We start from the raw sequence: 21,168 nt of genomic DNA, 5'->3' as shown, positions 1-21,168 counted from the left end.
AGCTAACTAAAAAGCAGCATTCCCCAAGTGAGGATGGCTTTCACTTCAGCAGTAATAAATTCATGAACTTCTTTGAGGAAAAGTTCATGATCATTAGAAAGCAAATTACGGACTCCTCTTTAAATCTGCGTATTCCTCCAAAGCTCAGCTGTCCTGAGTCTGCACAACTCTGCCAGGACCTAGGATCAAGAGAGACACTTAAGTGTTTTAGTACTATATCTCTTGACACAATGATGAAAATAATCATGGCCTCTAAACCTTCAAGCTGCATACTGGACCCTATTCCAACTAAACTACTGAAAGAGCTGCTTCCTGTGCTACGGCCCTCCTATGTTGAACATAATAAACGGCCCTCTACCAAACTCACTAAAAGTGGCAGTAATAAAGCCTCTCTTAAAAAAGCCAAACCTTGACCCAGAAAATATAAAAAACTATCAGCCTAATCGAATCTTCCATTCCTCTCAAAAAAAATTGAAAAGGCTGTTGCGCAGCAACTCACTGCCTTCCTGAAGACAAACAATGTATACAAAATGCTTCAGTCTGGTTTTAGACCCATCATAGTACTGAGACTGCACTTGTGAAGGTGGTAAATGACCTTTTAATGGCGTCAGACCGAGGCTTGCATCTGTCCTCGTGCTCCTAGACCTTAGTGCTGCCTTTGATATCATCGATCACCACATTCTTTTGGAGAGATTGGAAACCCAAATTGGTCTACACGGACAAGTTCTGGCCTGGTTTAGATCTTATCTGTCGGAAAGATATCAGTTTTGTCTCTGTGAATGGTTTGTCCTCCACAAATCAACTGTACATTTCAGTGTTCCTCAAGGTTCCGTGTTGGGACCACTATTGTTTTCATTATATATTTTACCTCTTGGGGATGTCATTCGAAAACATAATGTTAACTTTCACTGCTATGCGGATGACACACAGCTGTACATTTCAATGAAACATGGTGAAGCCCCAAAATTGCCCTCGCTAGAAGCCTGTGTTTCAGACATAAGGAAGATGATGGCTGCAAACTTTCTACTTTTAAACTCGGCAAAAACGAGATGCTTGTTCTAGGTCCAAGAAACAAAGAGATCTTCTGTTGAATCTGACAATTAATCTTGATGGTTGTACAGTTGTCTCAATAAAACTGTGAAGGACCTCGGCGTTACTCTGGACCCTTATCTCTCTTTTGACGAACATATCAAGACTGTTTCAAGGACAGCTTTTTTCCATCTAGTAACATTGCAAAAATCAGAAACTTTCTGTCCAAAAATGATGCAGAAAAATGTATCCATGCTTTTGTTACTTCTAGGTTAAACTACTGCAATGCTCTACTTTCCGGCTACCCGGATAAAGCACTAAATAAACTTTAGTTAGTGCTAAATACGGCTGCTAGAATCCTGACTAGAACCAAAAATATTATCATATTACTCCAGTGCTAGCCTCCCTACACTGGCTTCCTGTTAAGGCAAGGGCTGATTTCAAGGTTTTACTGCTAACCTACAAAGCATTACATGGGCTTGCTCCTACCTATCTTTCCGATTTGGTCCTGCCGTACATACCTACACGTACGCTACGGTCAAAGATGCAGGCCTCCTAATTGTCCCTAGAATTTCTAAGCAAACAGCTGGAGGCAGGGCTTTTCTCTATAGAGCTCCATTTTTATGGAATGGTCTGCCTACCCATGTGAGAGACGCAGACTCGGTCTCAACCTTTAAGTCTTTACTGAAGCTCATCTCTCAGTGGGTCATATGATTGAGTGTAGTCTGGCCCAGGAGTGAAGAGGTGAACGGAAAGGCTCTGGAGCAAAACCGCCCTTGCTATCTCTGCTGGCCGTGCCCCTCTCTCCACTGGGATTCTCTGCCTCTAACCCTATTACAGGGGCTGAGTCACTGGCTTACTGGTGTCTTTCATGCCGTCCCTAGGAGGGGTGCGTCACTTGAGTGGGTTGGTGACTGACGTGATCTTCCTGTCTGGGTTGGCGCCACCCCCTTGGGTTGTGCCGTGGCGGAGATCTTTGTGGGCTATACTCGGCCTTGTCTCAGGATGGTAAGTTGGTGGTTGAAGATATCCCTCTAGTGGTGTGGGGGCTGTGCTTTGGCAAAGTGGGTGGGGTTTATATCCTTCCTGTTTGGCCCTGTCCGGGGTATCATCGGATGGGGCCACAGTGTTCTCCTGACCCCTCCTGCCTCAGCCTCCAGTATTTATGCTGCAGTAGTTTATGTGTCGGGGGGCTAGGGTCAGATTGTTATATCTGGAGTACTTCTCCTGTCTTATCCGGTGTCCTGTGTGAATTTAAGTATGCTCTCTCTAATTCTCTCTTTCTTTCTTTCTCTCTCTCGGAGGACCTGAGCCCTAGGACCATGCCTCAGGACTACCTGGCATGATGACTCCTTGCTGTCCCCAGTCCACCTGGCCGTGCTGCTGCTCCAGTTTCAACTGTTCTGCCTGCGGCTATGGAACCCTGACTGTTCACCGGACGTGCTACCTGTCCCAGACCTGCTGTTTTCAACTCTCTAGAGACTGCAGGAGCGGTAGAGATACTCTTAATGACCGGCTATGAAAGCCAACTGACATTTACTCTTGAGGTGCTGACTTGCTGCACCTCGACAACTACTGTGATTATTATTATTTGACCATGCTGGTAATTTATGAACATTTGAACATCTTGGCCATGTTCTGTTATAATTCTCACCAGGCACAGCCAGAAGAGGACTGGCCACCCCTCATAGCCTGGTTCCTCTCTAGGTTTCTTCCTAGGTTTTGGCCTTTCTATGGAGTTTTTCCTAGCCACCGTGCTTCTACATCTGCATTGCTTGCTGTTTGGGGTTTTAGGCTGGGTTTCTGTACAGCACTTTGAGATATCAGCTGATGTAAGAAGGGCTATATAAATACATTTGATTTGATTTAAAGAAGGTGTGTGTGTGCGTGTGTGTGGTGGCTGGGAAAGGGTGTGGAGGGCTGAGTCTGGGAGAAAGGCATTGTGTGTGCAAGTGGTTTGGGTGTGGGTTGGGGAGGGGGGTGGGCATCAGGGTTGGCCGCGCTATGGCTTTTAGCACGTGAGCTGTAATAGTTCAGATCAAACAACTGGGGCGTAGCAGCGGGTGGGGGGGGGTTGGGAAAGCACGCAACAGATGTGATTATTCTAATGAGCTTTGTTAGATAGAAATATGTCACATTCAGACGAGTTCCTTTCTCTCCCTTGATCTTCAACACTCCTTCACACGAACCACCGAATCCTCACCCGCATGACCAATTGTCAGCATGTCACAAAGAGTATGATGAAAGGGAACTCATGATACTATCATCCATCCATCATCAACCTCTTCCCTTATGTGAACATAAGTCAATAAATGCTGATGAGGCAAGAAACTCTCACACCGGCCCAGGCTCCACCACATCTCACAATAAATAGATAGAGAAGAAGAGAACATGTAGGGGACTGACAGAGAAAGGAGAAGTAATGAGGTTTAGAGTAAAGGAGCCTGAAAGAGTGGGAGAGGAAGAGGAAGAGGGACCCGAAAGACAAAAAACAAACAGAAGGTGGAGAGCTGAAGAAAGAGAGGGGGTAGAAATAAATGGATGACAGAGGATAAAAGAGTTAGCGACCGGCTAGGTGGGTGGAGAGATTGGGAAGTTACATGGTTAGGGAGTCTCTAAGGACCAGTTTCAGGCTTTTTAAGTAGATATATCCACTCTAAATGCACATATGTTTGCTCTTTATTTCCAGCACTGATTCTGGCATGAGTTCTCTGGCTCTGTATCAAACCTGAAATGGTCATGCAAAGGTCACTATCGATAATATGGCAAGTCAAGYGGTTTTCTTAACCTAAGCCGTTATAAACTGTGTATAGTGTGAAYTGTAATCGTCTAGATTCATTTCATGTGTGATTGAGTCTAATGGAAGAATGATCACCCCCCAATGATTTATTAAAGACAGGACATTAAAGTTGTGCGCTCATAGAAGCACTTTACTCTGTGGCTCGTTCGATAATGACATCCGGTACAGACCAGACCATTTAACCACTGGAATGGGCTGAGCCCTGCATGTGGATCACTGGCCAGGTGTCTCTGCAGTGGGTATGGCTCAGTCCTGTCTGCCAGGGTTGAACTGGATGACGGGGTGACCTTGCTGCCTGGTCTCTGCCAAGTTTCGCAACGGGTCCGTGGGCTGTATTACCACCCAGCCCCCCTGGACAGCTGGCCACTGCCCACACACCCGCCCCACCCTTTCACACCCATTCCAGGCCAAGCGCCCGCTAGTCTCCTAGATAACCAAACGTGTCGACCTCCTCCCACAGGAAACTCCTACACCTGTTCCCTGCTGGGTGGAGAGTTATTCGTTACGGGGTTAATGCTGCTGGACCAAGGGAGAGAATGGAGAAAAAAAACATCTGAGATAAAGCGAAGTATTGTAGCATTGCACGTGAATGCAACATATGCTGACCACACGAATGTCAAGTAAGCCTCACATGGCAGAAGCCCATCCCTTGCACCCTCCATCAGAATTGAATGGACTATTTCAGACTGCAGGCCTCCCCAGAGAGGGATTTGAGTAAGGTCAGTGTCAGGGTGTGTGCGTGCGTACGTACATGAGCATGTTCGTGTATAAGGGTGTCTGCGTACTGTCAGGATGGGAATGTCCAGGGAAAAATACATTTGCCACTCCTGTTGGATTTCTTCATAATAGTAGAGATTCAGGAAATCTGTCCAGCTGATTATGTATTTCCACAGTAATGTCCTGCCTATAACTCCCAGACCACATGGGAAAGTTCTAATTACAGTACAGCGTGTATAGTTCTACTGCACTATCATATCCTACCAATATCAAATACTTCTCAACTGCACTGAGCACAATGAGTTCATCTCCACGCCTCCATCTTCCTGGCTTACCCAGCAGCCTTCTCCTGGGATGATTAACACTGTCAGTGGTTAAGGGGATACAGCTGGTTCTATGGTTAGGGTCAGAGAGTCAGGGGTTGAACATGGGGTTGGAGATACAGTTGGTGCTAGGGTTAGACATGGGATAGGAGTTGGAGACAAGGCTGGGGCTGGTGTGTGTGTGTGTGTGTGTGTGTGGTTCTGTTGAACGGAAAGAGACTGAGGTCAGTGTCACTCTAAGGCTAGGTGTGTTTAGTCTGGTTTTTCTCTGGTCATCTCATCACTCCTCATGCTGGCAGGGAAGGGCAGGAGAGGGCAGGGCAGGGATCAGAAGTGTAGAAGAGTCCTCAGCTCTTGGCTGTGACAAAGAGATGATCACAGGCTGAGGGGGGGGAGAATGAGAGAGACCTAGGGAGAATCTCAATTGCATACTCCTCGCGTCCTCTCTTCTCGCCCCTCTTTCTCAAAACCTATTGGAGGAGAAGGTCAGAAGGGAGGGACCTCTGGCTTTTTCATCCGATGGGTTTTGAGAAGGAGACGAGMAGAGAGGACGCGAGACGTATGCAATTGAGATTCTCCCACACGATGTGAGACATAGAAAAAGTACATTAGCACTAAATACACAATAGTTCATTCCCAAGAGAAATATAGCAGCCCACTACTCAATATGTCTGCTCCATTAGCTCTTTCCACCAGATCAATCAGTCAACCAACCCCAATGACCACAATCTGAGATCCTCTGTTCAGGGGCCCATGCAGAGGACTGCTATGTCACTGCTTTTCTCTGCTAACACACACATCAAGCCCACATCCCCCCTCTGCCTCCAAACTCACCTATAAAACAAATTTGGCCTCTTGGGAAATCATCCAGAGTTTATTCACAGTTGGCACTCAGTCCAAATAGTTCATTGTACTTTTTTTATATCTTATTTCGTTCCACTCGCTCACACTCTCTCGCTCTTTCTCTTTGTCCGGCTGATCCCCAGTGCTTTGTCGATAAAACCATATTGTCTTTAAAGTCAGAATGAAAAACAGATAAAGAGGAAGTCAAAAGAAGTGAAAATGTTCAGGCTGCTTGACAGTATGGTCATTTGGAAGCCATGTGTGGAGTGATGTTTGGTTTAATTCTCACAAAACTATCCCTCATAGTTTTGTCAACGCCGTTTTGTAACGAGAATCAATAACGTACACTAGGACATTAGTAATAATGAGAATCGATAATATATACTTAGGACATCGTAATAATGAGAATCGATAATATATACTAGGACATTAGTAATAATGAGAATCGATAATATATACTAGGACATTAGTAATAATGAGAATCGATAATATATACTAGGACATTAGTAATAATGAAGAATCGATAATATATACTAGGACATTAGTAATAATGAGAATCGATAATATATACTAGGACATTAGTAATAATGAGAATCGATAATATATACTAGGACATTAGTAATAATGTCATATTCAATCTGGTGTCGTGGCTTTCTCTCTTCTTCTTCAGTTCKGTCATCCMCTAACTGYCATTCGTTTAAAAAAAGAAGAGCAATTATGTTCTATCTAAGGCAATGTAATGAATATGCTGTACATTGCATTAACTCTGAATAAAGACAGGGGAAATCGATGCATATTCCATTACCTTAACTGTCCATTATTGTCCTTGTAAAGCATCTTATCAGTGGTGTGGTGCAGTCTCTGGGCAAGTGCTTACATTATGTAATGGACCATTTATTGGAATGAGAAATACCCCCTTCTCCCCCTTGGTTATCATCATTGGTCACTGGTGTGTGAATGTCTATGTATGGTGTGTAGTTTCKCGATTGGGAGTAGTTGTGTAGTTGTGTTTCTGTGGATAGGACATTAGGGTGCAGTGTTTGTTTATTTGTGTCGGTGTGAAAAGGGATGGGAGAGGTGATTGAGTATGTGTGTATGTGAACGACTGAAGAGGGAGTAGGAGAGCGCACAATGTTTATTTGTCTAAGTCTGTGTGAATAACGAGTAAAGATGCGTGTGTCTGGGTGAATCATTTGGATCTTTTGTGTTGTCTTTAACGTTCATGTTGATGATGTATTCATCATTTGGTGTGCTTGCTGAAGGCAAAGCACAACTCTAGATTTCTTACATACTCATATTCTAATTATTTGATTTCTTTAGCCCACTCTAAGGCTTAAGTGATTTACTCTGTGAACACAAAAACCAACTTCAAAACGTACAGACGGCCCCAACTTAGATTGCTTGAGAAAATATTTTTGATAGCATTTATACTTTTTGAACTATAACAATATTTAAATGASCTACCAATACATTTCAATGGGGAAAAAAGGGCCGCAGACTTGAATGGTAAAATAAATAAATAATTCTCTATGTTCAGGCATATTCTAACTTCAAATTCTTTAAGATCTTTATCAACTATAACTATATACATTTACATAAATGTGCATAAAATAACTCACCAACAGTTACTCTTGAAACGTTCAAGCTAGGGACACTAAACCAACTCTCACATGTTCAGGCTCTCCTAACTTCCAATGCTTAAGAACTTTATCAACTGTAACTATACATTTGAATACATTAGCATAAATTACCTCACCAACTGTAACTCTTGAACCATTCAAGCTAGGGACACCAAACCAACTTTCACATGTTCAGGCTCTCCTAACTTCCAATTCTTAAAAATGGTATCAACTATAACTATATAAATAAGCATATATTAACTCTCCTAAAGTAACTCTTGAACCGTTCTCATGTTCAGGCTATCCTAACTTCACATTCTTAAGAACTTTATAAACTATAAACAGTGGTAATTAGCATCAATTAGCATAACACTTCATGGAGTTAATGGAAAAATTAAGAACACAGTGGTAAACATTTTAAATGCTACCGCTCTTTAACTATTTCAGCTAAAAACATTAAAYCATAAATATTTTCAAAACCATAAATACTTTAAAACAAGCTAGCAAGCACACCACATTTTCTTCAGGAAATAGTTAGATTTTATTGACATTACACATATTTTCTCTTGGAGGATAAACTCTCTTGGATTGTTTTATTTACGCTAGTTTTTTTCACAACCTGGGTTCTACTGCCCCCTGCTGCTGAATGTCAGATTTGAGGTGACTTTAAATTAAAGTGAGAAAGAGGGATAGAAAGATGAGGATTAGGGAGACATAAGAACAGAGAATAGAGGAAGAAAATAGTAAATGGGAAGTGAAGGGTGTACTCTTGACGTTAGTACAACCACCACCCTTACCAGTGAGTGATCACTGTTATACCCACTCCAGGGGTCTTTCCACCAGCCACCACTTCCACATTCGCCCTCCTCTTGTCTGTCAGAGCCTAACATCAGCCTCACATCCAGCTCCAACCATATGTGTTTGTTTAACTCTTTTCCTGGCAGCTGTGATGATCAGAAGGGGTCAGGCAGGCCAGCGTGAGACAGGAGGCCTTATCAACCTCTTCAGTCACAGCAGGAGGAAGTGGTGGCCTTCCACAGGAACAACGCTGTGATGTTGCAATGACACCTCTGTCATTGTCATTTCCTCCACTCACACAATGCACAAACACGTACAAAAAAATTATAATTGTTGGAATCAAAAGAAAATAAATCAGAAATYTATTCACCATGTTAGGTTTATTTACTTTTCTAAGTTATCACTTGAGGAAAGGCAGATGAGGTAAAAGAAAAAAGGCAAACAACTGAAATCAAATGTCAAAAAGACTGTTAGATAAAGTAAAAGCACTATTAGCATAAAACTTTTAAATAACAGGTACGGGGTACCTCAAATATATTGACAGAAATAAAGAAAAATGAATTTTAGCAGGAACAATCCTTGTATAGTTGTAGCTGCTTCTTGAACATAATATACCAGTCTGCTGCGAGCATTTCATGTAATGCTGGGCTGACCCCTAAGTAGAAGAAACATTTGCCATCGACAGTGCATTGTCAAAAAATATCTAGATTATTGCTCACTTGTAACTGTAGTTACTTTACCAACGCCAACTAAGTGCTACTGTATGGTTGTGTGATGTTCACGTTGCTAGACTACAGTACACTTAAATACAGATTTTAATTAGAAATCCAATTTGCAGAGTTTCTCATAGCATCTATGTACCATAGAACATAGATATGTACCATAGTACCAACATTTACTGAGAAATGCTCCTAGGCACCGGTGAGAGCAGTTCTGAGAGTAGCTGAGGTATCCTTCTTAGAGCACAATGCTGGCAGTCTTCTGACTACAAGTGAAGATCTCACTCTGAGTATTATGTATTTTCGGACAGAGAAACATGGAAACACACATTGACATCCAAAGACACCACGGCGCACGCACACACACACATACGCACGCACTCTCACATTTTGCTCAAAATGTCATCAACATCTTTCCCGTGGAATGTGAACAGTCCATTTAACACACATCTCCTTCTTCTGTTAAACTTCTTTCAGGATGCAGSGATTCCTTCAACCTCTGTCTCGACTCTAGAAGATCCCAGGCAGCAGGCGATAGGGAACTGCATCCGTGTAGCGCTTCCAGTCTTTGCCGTACTTGCTGCTGCAGCGATGCTCGTCTCTCACACAGCGGTGCACCAGCAGGATGGTCATGTAGACGATGTAGAAGTAGGGATGAATGTGGCCGAAGCCGCAGGCTGCACAGTAGGCCAGCGAGCCCATCAGGTCACCCGTGTAGTTGAGGTGGCGTGCCACGCCCCAGAAGCCGGAGGTCATGAGCTTGCTGTGGTGCAGGCCGCCGTCACCCGAGCGGTAGGCACACTCAATGAAGGTGGGCTTCTTGCCCCAGATGGAGCACTTCCCCTCGGTACGGCGGAACAGGTCCTTCTGGTGGTTGGTGGAGCGGAAGACGTAGTAACCCACCAGACCCAAGAGGAGGACAGCAGCAGCATGGGCTGTGGAGAGCTGGACTGGGTTATACACCAGGTACAGGCCCTGTAGAAAGAGACATGATGCCAAACATACAGTATGATGTCATGACTGTTGAATAGAAAACAAGAAAGACTGCATAACAGCCATATTTAACTCAGCCAGTATGATAGAAGCACATCGATGCATCTATAATTTCCATTWCTTATTCATATTTTTTGCAGTGGCTTCTGTGTTGGGTGTCGGACTAGTTTTTTTTAATGATGATGTGACTTACCTGCAGCGTGTAGAGGAAGGGCAGCCACACACAGTCTCCCCAGCCCAGGTACCAGCCAAAGTGGTCATGGCAGATGTCAATCGTCTTCAGGTACCATGCCTCGTTCCAGAAGAAGTCGAGAACATAGATTGCCTGGAGGAGTAGTTATTACATCAGTAGCCATTCACTGGAGGCCAAGCTTGCCTAAACTGGTTCAGTCAAAGCTACCACTCTAAGGTCTAGTTTYCCACTGCCATCTAGTGGTAAAGGGAGAGGAGTGTCTCACCTGCAGCACGTTAACCAGGATCATAGAGTTGGTCACATAGCCATAGAGCTCCTGCTGTTTGGCTGCATAGGAGAGGTTGATTAGAGTCCAGGCAACAATACCAGGTCTCCCGTTGAAGAAGAGCTTGAAGTCGAACCATTTGCCGATGCGGGGATTGAACTCAATGCCCATCATGTAGTTATAGAAGACGTTGCCTGTGAATTTGCTGGAAAATGACAAAGGCAATTCAGATTAACTATGCCCAAAGTGACAAGTTTTATGAAATATTACATATTATTGGATGCAAGTGACAAGTTTGAATATCCTAACATACTATTGGACGCATGTAATCCTCACCAGTCCTCTGCATTGGTGGGGAAGAGGTAGGCCTTGACAAAGGCAAAGGTGGACACAGCATAGCCCAGTATGTTGGTGCACCACAGCAGTGGGATCCAGTTGTCGAAGATTATGGTGGGGGAAAACCAGTGGAAGTATTGAGCGTTGGCATACCACAGGGCATGGGTGATCAGCCACGACTGTAAACCGTTGATCTCATACTTGTTTATGAGGCCTAGGAGAGAACAAACAATGGGGGGTGAAACAATGACTGCATATGGACAAAGCCATCGGTCACGTGACACCATTCATTCCTATGTGAAGACTCAACAYCGCATTGAAGCCAAATTCAGTCGTTTAAGATGGCGTCTCATGAATACGACATGCACAGTTTGAGCTACTCCAGGAAGTGACGTTGCAGGCCAGCTCAGCGCTGCTCCCTCTCATTGAGTAACTCAAAGTTGAAGGCCGACCGGGGTACTGCAGACTGCCGTTAGCAACTAAATTACCCTTATAACTTTGTCTGTGTGTGATTTAAAAAGAATCGGCTCAAGGACATACATCAAGTGTATTAGAAGCAATTATTGTTACCATAACGGTCTTCAAATATTCGTATTTTTTGCACGAAAATTGCCATTTTTTTTATTCACTATAATGGGGTCCTGTTTTCTGCAAACCATGCCTGCAGTACCGCGATCCGTGGCTTCAATGAGAGGGGGCAGTCGTTCTCCTGGGTGGAACAGAGCCAAYGGTTTGCAGACAACTACACTTAACAGTATTGTGCGCATACAATATCTGTAAATATTAATAGAAACCAATCCTTCATGCTAGAAATCTCCAAAAACAACTTTTTCCTTCTCAMGTGCCTTACCTGCTGGGGTGCGAGCTCCGTCCTGAACCCCACCTGCATAGCCAGGCAGGAACTTATGAGTGACATCAGGAACACACATGTAGAGCACCACCTGATGGAGAAACAGTGTCATTCCACACTCCCATCTGTGAAATATTCTGATGCTATAAACCATAATAAAATGCAATTTGCCCAATTATTCGCAAAATATCTGTTCCGATTGGTCAAAAGACCAATAATCGGGCAAACTAATTGGGCTATCTGTGTAAACGCAACCTATGTCCCTCTCTTCTCTGGCCCTACCTGGAAGGAGACCCAGACGGTGTAGATCTGAGCAGCGGTCCAGGTGAAGGAGGGGGCCTTGTCCCAGATGGAGCGCAGGGTGGCCTCTCCATTGTAGAGCTCCACCAGGGGCTGGCTGACCGAGCACTGGTACTGGTCACACACCATGACGAAGAAGAATACCAGGAAGGGAGCTGTGCACAGCAGCAGGATCACAGCGCTCAGAGAGAACCAGTCCACCTCCCTAACAGAGTGGTAGGTGTGGAGGAGATGGGGGAAATAACATACAGAGTTGTAATGGTGCAAATGCATAATCATTGGAGCATTTATAATAATTCATAATTCAATAAATTTTTCCTTTAAAAAAACAAACACTTGATACTCTAATTTATTCGTGAGTTGTTATTATTAGGCTGTAGATCTAATCTAACATAAACTCTATGGGCCGAGGACTTTGCCTTGTGGTGTTCTGCCAACTTTGCTAGAGTTCACTTTAAAAGATAAGCATGACCGGTTTATCTTACAGGCTCATTTGAATAACACTGATTATATGACAAGAATGATATAGGTCAACATTTTAGTGACTGTCTGTCCATGTAGTGACTGTCCAGTGGAGACTGTTGAGGGGAGGAATAATGGCTGAAACGTAATAATAATGGCTGAAACGGAGCAAATACAATGGTAGCAAACACATGGAAACCATGTGTTTGGTGTATTTGACATCATTCTACTTATTCTCCTCCAACAATTACCATGAGCCCATCCACCCCAGTGAAGGTGCCACCAGCCTCCTGTGCTGTCCATGTGCAGCACAAATCAACCGCATGAACAACATAAATCTTGAGAGCCTAGTTTTTCCTTTTTTAAAAATAATTCTGTTGTGAATCCATTCGCTAACCTGAGCTATGTATAAGGGCTACAACGGCAAAAACATGTATGTCACTTTTCAACTTATTTCAGTGGCAGCGACCCATAACCCAATGACAACTGGAATAGACATATAATGGAAAGATAACGCGTGGAACGTCYGGAAGCTTGTGAACTGATTCAAACTGCTCGTTCATTTTCCGCAGTCAAATACTTGACTTCCTTTCCATACTACCTTTGTTGACTGAAGATTAAGCAGGTCCCCACACAKAATCTTGCCCAATGTTTTGAGATGCCGCCCTCCCCAAAGAAATAGAAGGTCCCACTGTTCAGCAAGAATAGGAGRAGGYKAAATGTAATTCCGACAGCCATCAGGCTGCTGAACAGCGGGYCATGGGACAGATGTAGGCCCGATGGTCAGACAGTAGGKCACAGGGACYGTGAATARGTGTGCATTAACGATGAACTTTCCAGTGTTTTCTYTATTGTGTAGTTGTATGCTGACTTGACAAAAATGAATTTCCATATAAAAAAATGGACATTAAAGATGGAATCCYCAATTGGGGAAACAGCGCCGCTCTCCGCCCCATGGCCGTTTCTGTTTTTGTTGACAAAGCAGAGGTGGGGAGTGTAAAACGAATCTCAGTACATATGCTGCTGCTCTACCGGGCGCGCAACGATGTTGCTTGCTTTAACTYCGTTGTTGTCGTGATATCGCAAACGGATGTGGCAGTTTCACCATTACGGACGGCASCTTTAAGTATATCGTATCATAAATCAGTCCTGAAACAACATAGTGAAACCAGTTACACGTGAACCCAGTTATCTGAGTAGAGGATTAATGACTATAGGCCTACAGCYGGTCACCTTCATCTTACCATGCTCTTCCCCACTGCCCTGCAGGTTCCTCTGTCGTCTCAGACGCCCCCCCGTTAGAYCTGAGCCTCTGGCGCCTCCGGGTGGCCTCCATGGCCACTGCAGAAGGCATCTCTAGGGAAACTGAGAGAGAGTAGAGAGTCATGGTAGTGACCAGGACATAACAGGCCTACTGTACCTTATAAGGTAATGTGGGAAATCAAAGGACATCTGGTGTCCTTGAGGACCTGACATAACACACTCTGTGATGGTGCTGTACATGATGCATGGTTTGTGAATAGACTTGAGCATGATAATTCTACAATGAGAGGTTTTAGCAGAACACAATTGTGTATGTTAGCAAATCTAATGCAAGTGTTCAATCATATCAAACACATTGGAAAAATGTTTACGTACACTTTAATAAGACCATAACCGCCTATGGTATATGATTACTACATGGGCTCAAAGACACCATAGAWCCAAACAAACTTTCCCACCCCCATTATTAAACTACCCATTAATAATGTTGCTCATCCCCTCCATTAAAATAAACATGTATGCATGCATTACTAAGTCGCTTTGGTRAAAAYTGTCTGCTAAATGGCATATATTATGTTATATTATTATACCAGAAATCAGAAGCCCTACACATGTCCTGTAACAATCCACAGAAAACACTCCACAAACAGCGTCTGGAATAGAAAAGCAGGCCCACAGGGATAATAGCAGGTCTCAGTGCATAGGTTATGTCAGCTGACACGTTTTTGGACCAAATCCAACATACAGATACAACGATAATGCTGAGGGGAACAACAGTTGTACTGGTTGACAAGGACACTTTTGGCTGAGTGTCCTTTTGCACACATTCACATAGACCACTCAAATAATGTTGTGTACAAGACTGATTGAAGTATGGGTTTCATAAAAAGCATAGACTTCATTCTCCACCCTTTTAACGTTACTTAAAATGACTGATGGGCCTACAACAAGCGTCAGCTGTTTATATACCCGATTATTGAATAAATATCCGCAAGTCCCTGAAATTGTATTGTCAATAATTCCGCACGACAACGGATCGAATGAATAAATAGACAATGGATAAAGGCTATCACAAAACAATTGATAACGAATTGCCTAACGCAGCCATAACGCACCTCCAGAAAAAGTCATAACTCATATGGACAATAGCCCATGCATAATGTCGAGGATCATAGACGGAAAAATTACATAAACATTATAAGCAGACATTGCATTTTAATAGGTCTGTCTTAAAGATAATTTCGTAGGCTACTCACCAACTTCTAGGACCTATGGGAAAACTCTTGGCCCAGATGTTTACGACATAACGAATAAAAGGTTCTATAATAACAACAGCTCCGCCCAAATAATAAATGCGTGTAAACGTACAGCCAATAACGTCTCAGTAGGGTGCGCCACACTGCCATATCGACCTCTGATTGGATAACACGGACCTGAAGCCACTACCGCCTGATGAGCTCATGAATGGATTGGCCATTAAAAAGAATTAATCTACAGTCAAGAGCCGACACGTTACCTGGGAGTAAACCTAAATAACTCCTCAACATATTTTGAGTGGTGGAAAAGGTACCCAATTCTGATACTTGAGTAAAAATATTGATACCTTAATAGAAAACTACTCAAGTAAAAGATAAAGACAAACAGTAAAATACTACTTGAGTAAAAGTCTAAAAGTATTTGGTTCTAAATATACTTAAGTATCAAAAGTAAATGTAATTGCTAAAATATACTTAAGTTTCAAAAGTAAAAGTATAAATCACTTCAAATTCCTAATATTAAGCAAAGCAGACGGCACCATTTTATTGTTTTTAAAATGTACGGATAGCCAGTGGCACACTCCAACACATCATTTACAAATTAGGCATTTGTGTTTAGTGAATCCGCCAAATCAGAAGCAGTTCTCTTGATAAGTGCATGAATTGGATAATTTTCCTGTCCTGCTAAGCATTCAAAATGTATTGAGTACTTTTGGGTGTTAGGGAAAATGTATGGAGTAAAAAGTACATTATAATCTTCAGGAATGTAACGAAGTAAAAGTAAAAGTTGTCAAAAAATAAATAATAAAGTAAATACAGATACCCCAAAAAACGACTTAAGTAGTACTTTAAAGTATTTTGACGTAAGTACTTTACACCACTGCATATTTTGAAACAAATGTGGACATCATCACACAGTTTGGATTGAGTAGTAGGATACTTTTATATTGTAATTTTTTTCATGAAGTCACAACTTTGAGATCTACTTTTCACCTTGGTTTTCCATAATATTTTTGATTTATGGAAGCATCACCATTTTTAAGTCTGAAAAATGGACCATTTCTAAAACATATGAAGACTACCGGTAGATCTACTCTCTACCGGTATCCTCATTTTATACAGCAGAGGCGCAGCAGCTGGTTGTGTGAATGAGCTACCTGTCTCTTCAATAAGATATATGAAGAGGAGGGGCAGTAGTAGCAATGATTTGTATAACTAACTGGCCAGAACAAGCGAGGTGGGCAGAGCCAAGCACGAGTTAGCGAGATCTTATTGTCGCGTTCTAGCAATGTTTTGAAACTTGTCGTGTTCTAGCAATGTTTTGAATGTTTTCGTAACGTGTTCTAGTTCTGGGAACAGAAAACTGTATTGAGATCAAATGTTTCAACGATGAGAAAATTAGCAGAATGTGGGACAAAATCCATCTCGTTCCATCTTCTCCCACTGCCGTTAACACGGCTTCCTCTCACTACCATATTTGTTACATTATTTGAGCGAGTGGAAAAGCCAAGCGGATGCTTCACATTTATACATCCGGTGAAATATCTGTCTCATTGTTGTATCTGTGGTTGGAGTGCCCGGATCGAAGTGACACAACGTTGCAGCTCAGATAGTATTGGTTCCAACGTTTGAATATCAGCAAGGATACTTTGTTGCACCATTATATGAAATGGGACGAAAGGTTATATTAGCTACGTGCTCATTGACACAACGGGCACRAGATTTTGACGGAAATTTGGAGAGAATACTAAGAAGTCCGAATAAAAAAATCCATTAATTGAAGATGCATTGTCCATTTAACCTAAACTGTAGTGGACTCATATACAGGTCTGTTTTAAAGGTCATATGGTGTTGTGATGATTTATAGACATTCCGCTCATAAGCCTGTAGTCTACTATACTAGGTTACTAGCTCTGCAGGAATAGCATGCACATCTTGCAAATCAGGACTCTGGACATTCCATTAACATTAATAATGATATATTCTCATGACTAGGTATCACGATAGCCAAGTCTCAGGGGAAAAATACAGATTGGGACAGGACTGACAATATGGTATTTATTAAGTACATCTCATTCATCGAAGTTGTGATTGTTGAGTACATTACTGTATACAGTCAGTAGCCTACAGCACACATTTACCTTATTAGACAAATGTATGTCTTTCTTTTTCTGACTCCTATAATGCTCTGTGCATTTGCATATAATAAGCATCCTACATGGCCATGCCTGCTCTGAATTTCCATGAACTTTCCCTCAACCTCCTCTCTTTCTGTCCCTGGTCATCAGTGGGTTAGGCTGTGCAGACCACTTCTACGAGTCAGACACCCTGCTGCGCTGCTTCTAGGTACTCAGGAAGCTGCTAGGGTCACCTGTCACCCAGGACATCATCTGACAAGCACTTCAGCTATGTTGTGCCTCTCTTTGTCTCCTGGACTATCATACCCCACTAAACACTGTATGTTGCACTAAGATTTCAGCAACCTGTGGCTAATGTTCTCTACAAGTGTCGGAAATAATCAATTCTGAATTGATGTAGTTTATGTGCATTGTCAATAGCAAGTAGGTGTAATTGTTTACAATTTTTACCCTCTTTTTAGAGGAAAATCTTGTTGATTCGACCCAAGATACTGCTGGCCAGCTATGGGAACAACCGGGAGTTCCGCTGGTTTTCACCATGGAATAAACTCAGGTTAGTGATCAACATAGAATCTGCACAAGAAAGCCTACCTTCTGAACATAATGATAATGCATTGATAAACAGTGAAATTAAAGATTCTCCGATACTTCTGTATACTTTTTAGACAGTAGTTCTGAAAGTAGGGCTCATAAGCCAAAAGTAGTCTCAGAAAATTGCATACTATGTCACAAATGTTCAGATATGTCCACCAAGTCATTGCTCTCTCTCTCTCGCTCTGCTGTGTGTGCATCTTGCTAGTTGACACTCAAATGGCGAGGGGCTGAAGCTTATTGGCTAGAACTGGAATTACTACAGGGCTGGCCCACGTAGGGGAACATTTTGGGAAAATGGCGCAGCACAGCTTCTAGAAGTTTCTAGAACAGTTGCTTTCAAACTAGGGATTTTGCGGCTAATTTAGGGTAGATAGTAATTTTGCTCATAGATTATGCATGTATGAACTACACACACACACTTTGGGCTGGACACTATCCAGCCCAAAGCGGGAGGTTTAAAAAATACTTGTATTCACCAAAGTTCCAGAGCATGTCTTTAAATGTTAATGGTCAAAGCAGATTTGGAAAGTGGAAAAGGACAATAATCCATTTATTTCACAGCCCTCATATTAACATATATGCATTTAGCTGCACCCGCCATAACACCTGCAAATCTCTGTACGCGACCAATAAACTTTGATTTGATTTGAACATGGCATTATTGTGCTTGTCTGCCACAGACATGTGGAGGAGTACTTCCTGCCCAGGATGATCCAGGATGTGACAGGATAGGTATGATCAATCTCTCTCCCTACCACTCTCTCTAATGGCGGGGTGTTGGTATGCACTAACAAAGATCAGTGATAAGAGGATTATCAGCACGTTTCTTCATTTAAAGGGAAAAGTTTGGACAGACCTACTCATTCAAAGATTTTTCTTTATTTTTACTATTTTCTACCTTGTAGAATAATAGTGAAGACATAAAAACTATGAAATAACACATATGGAATCATGTAGTAAACAAAAAAGTGTTAAACAAATTAAAATACAGTGGGGCAAAAAAGTATTTAGTCAGCCACCAATTGTGCAGTTCTCCCACTTAAAAAGATGAGAGAGGCCTGTAATTTTCATCATAGGTACACTTCAACTATGACAGACAAAATTAGGAAAAAAAAATCAGAAACACATTGTAGGATTTTTAATGAATTTTATTTGCAATTTATGGTGGAAAATAAGTATTTGGTCAATAACAAAAGTTTAATCTCAATACTTTGTTATATACCCTTTGTTGGCAATGACAGAGGTCAAACGTTTTCTGTAAGTCTTCAACAGGTTTTCACACACTGTTGCTGGTATTTTGGCCATTCTTCCATGCAGATTCTTCTGAGCAGTGATGTTTTGGGGCTGTTGCTGGGCAACACTGACTTTCAACTCCCTCCAAAGATTTTCTATGGGGTTGAGATCTGGAGACTGGCTAGGCCACTCAGGACCTTGAAATGCTTCTTACGAAGCCACTCCTTCGTTTCCCGGGCGGTGTGTTTGGGATCATTGTCATGCTGAAAGACCCAGCCACGTTCATTCATGCCTTATGCTGAATGGAAGGAGGTTTTCACTCAAATCTCTACGATATGCATTCATCATTCTTTCTTTAACACGGATCAGTCGTCCTGGTCCTTTGCAGAAAGCCCAAAGCATGATGTTTCCACCCATGCTTCACAGTAGGTATGGTGTTCTTTGGATGCAACTCAGCATTCTTTGTCCTCCAAACACGACGAGTTGAGTTTTTAGACCAAAAAGTTCTATTTTTGGTTTCATCTGACCATATGACATTCTCCAAATCTTCTTCTGGATCATCCAAATGCTCTCTAGAACTTCAGACGGGCCTGGACATGTACTGGTTTAAGCAGGGAGACACGTCTGGCACTGCAGGATTTGAGTCCTGGCGGCGTAGTGTGTTACTGATGGTAGGCTTTGTTACTTTGGTCCCAGCTCTCTGCAGGTCATTCACTAGGTCTCCGTGTGGTTCTGGGATTTTTTGCTCACCGTTCTTAGTGCATTTTGACCCCACGGGGTGAGATCTTGCGTGGAGCCCAGATCGAGGGAGATTATCAGTGGTCTTGTATGCTTCTTCATTTCCTAATAATTGTCCACGTTGATTTCTTCAAACAAGCTGCTTACCTATTGCAGAATTCAGTCTTCCCAGCCTGGGTGCAGGTCTACAATTTTGTTATCTGGTGTCGCTTTGACAGCTCTTTGGTCTTGGCCATAGTGGAGTTTGGAGTGTGACTGTTTGAGGTTGTGGACAGGTGTGCTTTTATACTGATAAAAGTTCAACAGGTGCCATTAATACAGGTAACGAGTGGAGGACAGAGGAGCCTCTTAAAGAAAGAAGTTACAGGTTGTGAGAGCCAGAAATCTTGCTTGTTTGTAGGTGACCAAATACTTATATTTCCACCCGTAATTTGCAATAAATTCATTAAAATCCTACAATTGTGATTTTTCTGGATATTCTTTTTCTCATTTTGTCTGTCATAGTTGAAGTGTACCTATGATGAAAATTACAGGCGTCTCTCATCTTTTTTAAGTGGAGGAACTGCACAATTGGTGGGACTAAATACTTTTTGCCCCACTGTATCTTTTTATTTGAATTCTTCAAGTAGCCACCAACTTGCCGTTTGACTGCAGGTCTTGCACACTCGTTGGATTTATCTCACCAGCTTCAGGGAATGCTTTTCCAACAGTCTTGAAGGAGTTCCCACATATGCTGAGCACTTGTTGGCTGCTTTTCCTTCACTCTGGGGTCCAACCAATCCCAAACCATCTCAATTGGGTTGAGGTCGGGTGATTGTGGAGGCCAGGTTATCTGATGCAGCACTCCATCACTCTCCTTCTTGGTAAAATAGCCCTTACACAGCCTGGAGGTGTGTTGGGTCGTTGTCCTGTTGAAAAACAAATGATAGTCCCACTAAGAGCGAACCAGATGGGATGGCGTATCACTGCAGAATGCTGTGGTAGCCATGCCGGTTAAGTGTGAATTCTAAATACATCACAGACAGTGTCACCAGCAAAGCACCATCACACCTTCTCTTCCATGCTTCACTGTGGGAACTACACATGCAGAGATAATCCGTTCACCTACTCCGCGTCTCACAAAGACATGGCGGTTAGAACCAAAAATCTCAAAATTAGACTCATCAAAGCAAAGGACAGATTTCCACCGGTCTAATGTCCATTGCTCGTGTTTCTTGGCCCAAGCAAGTCTCTTCTTCTTATTGGTATCCTTTAGTAGTGGTTTCTTTGCAGCAATTCGACCATGAAGACCTGATTCACGCAGTCTCCTCTGAATAGTTGATGTTGAGATGTGTCTGTTGCTTGTGAAGCAACTCTGTGAAGCATTTACTTGGGCTGCAATTTCTGAGGCTGTTAACTCTAATGAACTTATCCTCTGCAGCAGAGGTAACTCTGGGTCTTCCTTTCCTGTGGCGGTCCTCATGAGAGCCAGTTTCATCATAGCGCTTGATGGTTTCTGTGGTTGCCCTTGAAGAAACTTTAAAAGTTCTTGACCTTCATGTCTTAAAGTAATGATGGACTGTCAGCTCTCTTTGCTTATTTGAGCTATTCTTGCCATAATATGGACTTGGTATTTTACCAAATAGGGCTATCTCTGTATACCACCCCTACCTTGTCACAACACAACTGATTGGCTCAAACCCATTAAGAAGGAAAGAAA

The 21,168-nt window shown here is 42.5% G+C and overlaps 2 protein-coding genes across 2 annotated transcripts in view; one reads left to right on the top strand and one right to left on the bottom strand.

The window, feature by feature from the left end:
• Positions 1-8,805: 8,805 nt before the first annotated feature.
• Positions 8,806-14,853, bottom strand: LOC111974247 (7-dehydrocholesterol reductase). Its single transcript, XM_024001910.2, has 8 exons — positions 14,767-14,853; positions 13,492-13,612; positions 11,768-11,990; positions 11,486-11,576; positions 10,636-10,849; positions 10,300-10,504; positions 10,035-10,166; positions 8,806-9,823 (listed from the first exon to the last, which is right to left on the bottom strand). Exons 2-8 carry the CDS (start codon positions 13,599-13,601, stop codon positions 9,359-9,361), a joined length of 1,440 nt encoding a protein of 479 aa, XP_023857678.1. The 5' UTR covers positions 13,602-13,612; positions 14,767-14,853; the 3' UTR covers positions 8,806-9,358.
• A 2,512-nt stretch (positions 14,854-17,365) lies between these two features.
• The window catches only part of nadsyn1 (NAD synthetase 1), a 137,043-nt gene continuing 133,240 nt past the window's right edge, over positions 17,366-21,168 (top strand). The window contains exons 1-2 of the mRNA XM_024001807.2: positions 17,366-17,457; positions 18,179-18,230. The gene's annotated coding sequence lies outside the window, so the exon portion shown is untranslated. The remainder of the gene's footprint in view (positions 17,458-18,178; positions 18,231-21,168) is intronic.

The sequence above is a fragment of the Salvelinus sp. IW2-2015 genome, linkage group LG15 (assembly GCF_002910315.2).
Source record: "Salvelinus sp. IW2-2015 linkage group LG15, ASM291031v2, whole genome shotgun sequence".
NCBI lineage: Eukaryota > Metazoa > Chordata > Actinopteri > Salmoniformes > Salmonidae > Salvelinus > Salvelinus sp. IW2-2015.
Note: the sequence above shows the minus strand (reverse complement) of the source record. Positions and strands in the feature narration are given on the sequence as shown.